The 1830-nt window shown below is 56.3% G+C and overlaps 1 protein-coding gene across 1 annotated transcript in view; it reads left to right on the plus strand.

Moving 5' to 3' along the window:
* CDT1 (chromatin licensing and DNA replication factor 1) overlaps positions 1-1830 on the plus strand; it is a gene marked incomplete at its 5' end in the record, with an annotated part of 4433 nt that overhangs the window by 308 nt on the left and 2295 nt on the right. The window contains 4 exons of the mRNA XM_009079442.1: positions 22-159; positions 605-799; positions 1100-1245; positions 1518-1658. Of these exons, the coding sequence (XP_009077690.1) occupies positions 22-159; positions 605-799; positions 1100-1245; positions 1518-1658 (620 nt within the window). The remainder of the gene's footprint in view (positions 1-21; positions 160-604; positions 800-1099; positions 1246-1517; positions 1659-1830) is intronic.

A 1830-nucleotide genomic window follows, 5' to 3' on the forward strand; every position in this document is an offset into this window, starting at 1 on the left:
ATCTGTCCCCACTGGGACCAGCACGGTGCTGCGGAGCCGCCTGGAGCGTGTGCGGCAGCTGGAGCTCCGGATCCGTCAGAGGAAAGCAGGAAGCGAAGCCACACCGGGAGCACAACCATCCAGGGACAGTGGAGTGGCAGCTCCTGAGGCAGAGAGCAGGTGAGGAGCAGCTTTGGGGGTGATTTGAGGGGAGTTGGTGTCTCCCAGTGGTGCCACAGACCCACAGTGGTGTTGTGGAGGTCTTCCCTCCCTGTCTGAGGGCTCTGAGCATGGCCCAAGCCACTCTGACACCACCATAAGCATTGGAACATCATGTCCCGAAGTGATTTGGTTGCCCAGGGAGGTAATAGATGCCCCAATCCTGGCAGTGTTCAAAGCCAGGTTGAATAAAGCCTTGAGCAATCTGGTCTAGTGGGAAGTGTACCTGCAAATGGCATGGTGGGGCTGGGACTGGATGACCTTTAAGGTCCTTTCCAACCCCTGGTGATTCTGATACTGCTACAGGTTGCTCAAGAGAAGGGTTTGGGATGGGAGCGTGAGGTGGTTCCCACCATCTGGGGTGGACACTGAGTCAGCAGGAGCCCTGACCCCTTTCCTCCTGCAGTGAGAAGCCTCCTGCATACCAGCGGTTCCACACCCTCGCCCAGGACCTGGCCCCAGGGCTCACTCTGCCCTACAAGTTCAAGGTGCTGCAAGAGATGTTCCGCAGTGTGGACACCATTGTTGGGATGCTCTTCAACCGCGCTGAGACCATCACCTTTGCCAAGGTCAAGCAGGGGGTGCAGGACATGATGCGCAGGTACGTTGGCAGTGGTGGGTAGCCCATTTTGGGGTCTCAGCAGCCTGTTTTGGGCTTGAGGCTGATGTCTAGATTAGGAAGAATTTTTTCACAGAAAGGGTGACTGGCTGCTGGACGGGGATGCCCAGGGAGGTGGTAGAGTCACCATCCCTGGAGGTGGTTAAGGAATGACTGGATGTGGCCCTTAGTGCCATTGTCTGATTGACATTGTGGTGTTAGGTCATAGGTTGGACTTGATGATCTCAGAGGTCTTTTCCAACCTGGTTGATTCTGTGTGTGACCCTTGGGATGCTGTTGCAGGCAGTTTGAGATGCGGCATGTAGGGCAGATCAAAGCTGTCTACCCCTCTTCGTACCAGCTGCGCCAGGAGAAGAACATCCCTACCTTGAGCAGCAGTGGGAAGAAGTCTGAGTACCAGCTCACGCTGGAGCCAGTGCTGGGTGAAGGTATGTACAGTTCTGGGGCACCGAAGACATGGGGTACACTCCATGGCTGAGATTCTTGAATCCCCACAGGGACACTCTCTGCTTGGCCCATTAGATTGTCATCTTCAGGCTTGGGCGTGTTGGAAGTGGGAAATGCTTTTGGGACAAGAGAGAGGATGAGGGGGCAGGACTCTGGCAGTGGTGCAGCCCCTTGGTGGGGTTCTGATCCTATCCTTCCTGAGGTTTGGGCCTGTCTCAGGTGCTGTGGGTGATGCTGGTGTCCCTCCTTGCAGAGGAGAAGGTGGATGGTCGCCCACACCTGTCGGCGTCACGTTTGCTGGAGCGCAGGAGGGAGTTCCACCGCAACCTGGTCAACATTGTCAAGCAGCACCACAAGGTGAGGAGCACCTGGCACCCTCCATTCTGGGGGGCTGGTTGGTCACTATCCACGTGACATCTAAGCTGAAGGACATAGCTGGTTCCCATGGGATGCTGTTGGCAGCAGGTGTGGGTGGGCTGTGAACTTCTTTGTTGCCAAGCCGTGCTGGGAGTGCAGGGGAATTAGCTGTCTCCCAATACCTGGTGCCATGATGCAGTTCTCTCCCT

Source organism: Acanthisitta chloris, unplaced genomic scaffold (assembly GCF_000695815.1).
Source record: "Acanthisitta chloris isolate BGI_N310 unplaced genomic scaffold, ASM69581v1 scaffold28927, whole genome shotgun sequence".
Lineage (NCBI taxonomy): Eukaryota > Metazoa > Chordata > Aves > Passeriformes > Acanthisittidae > Acanthisitta > Acanthisitta chloris.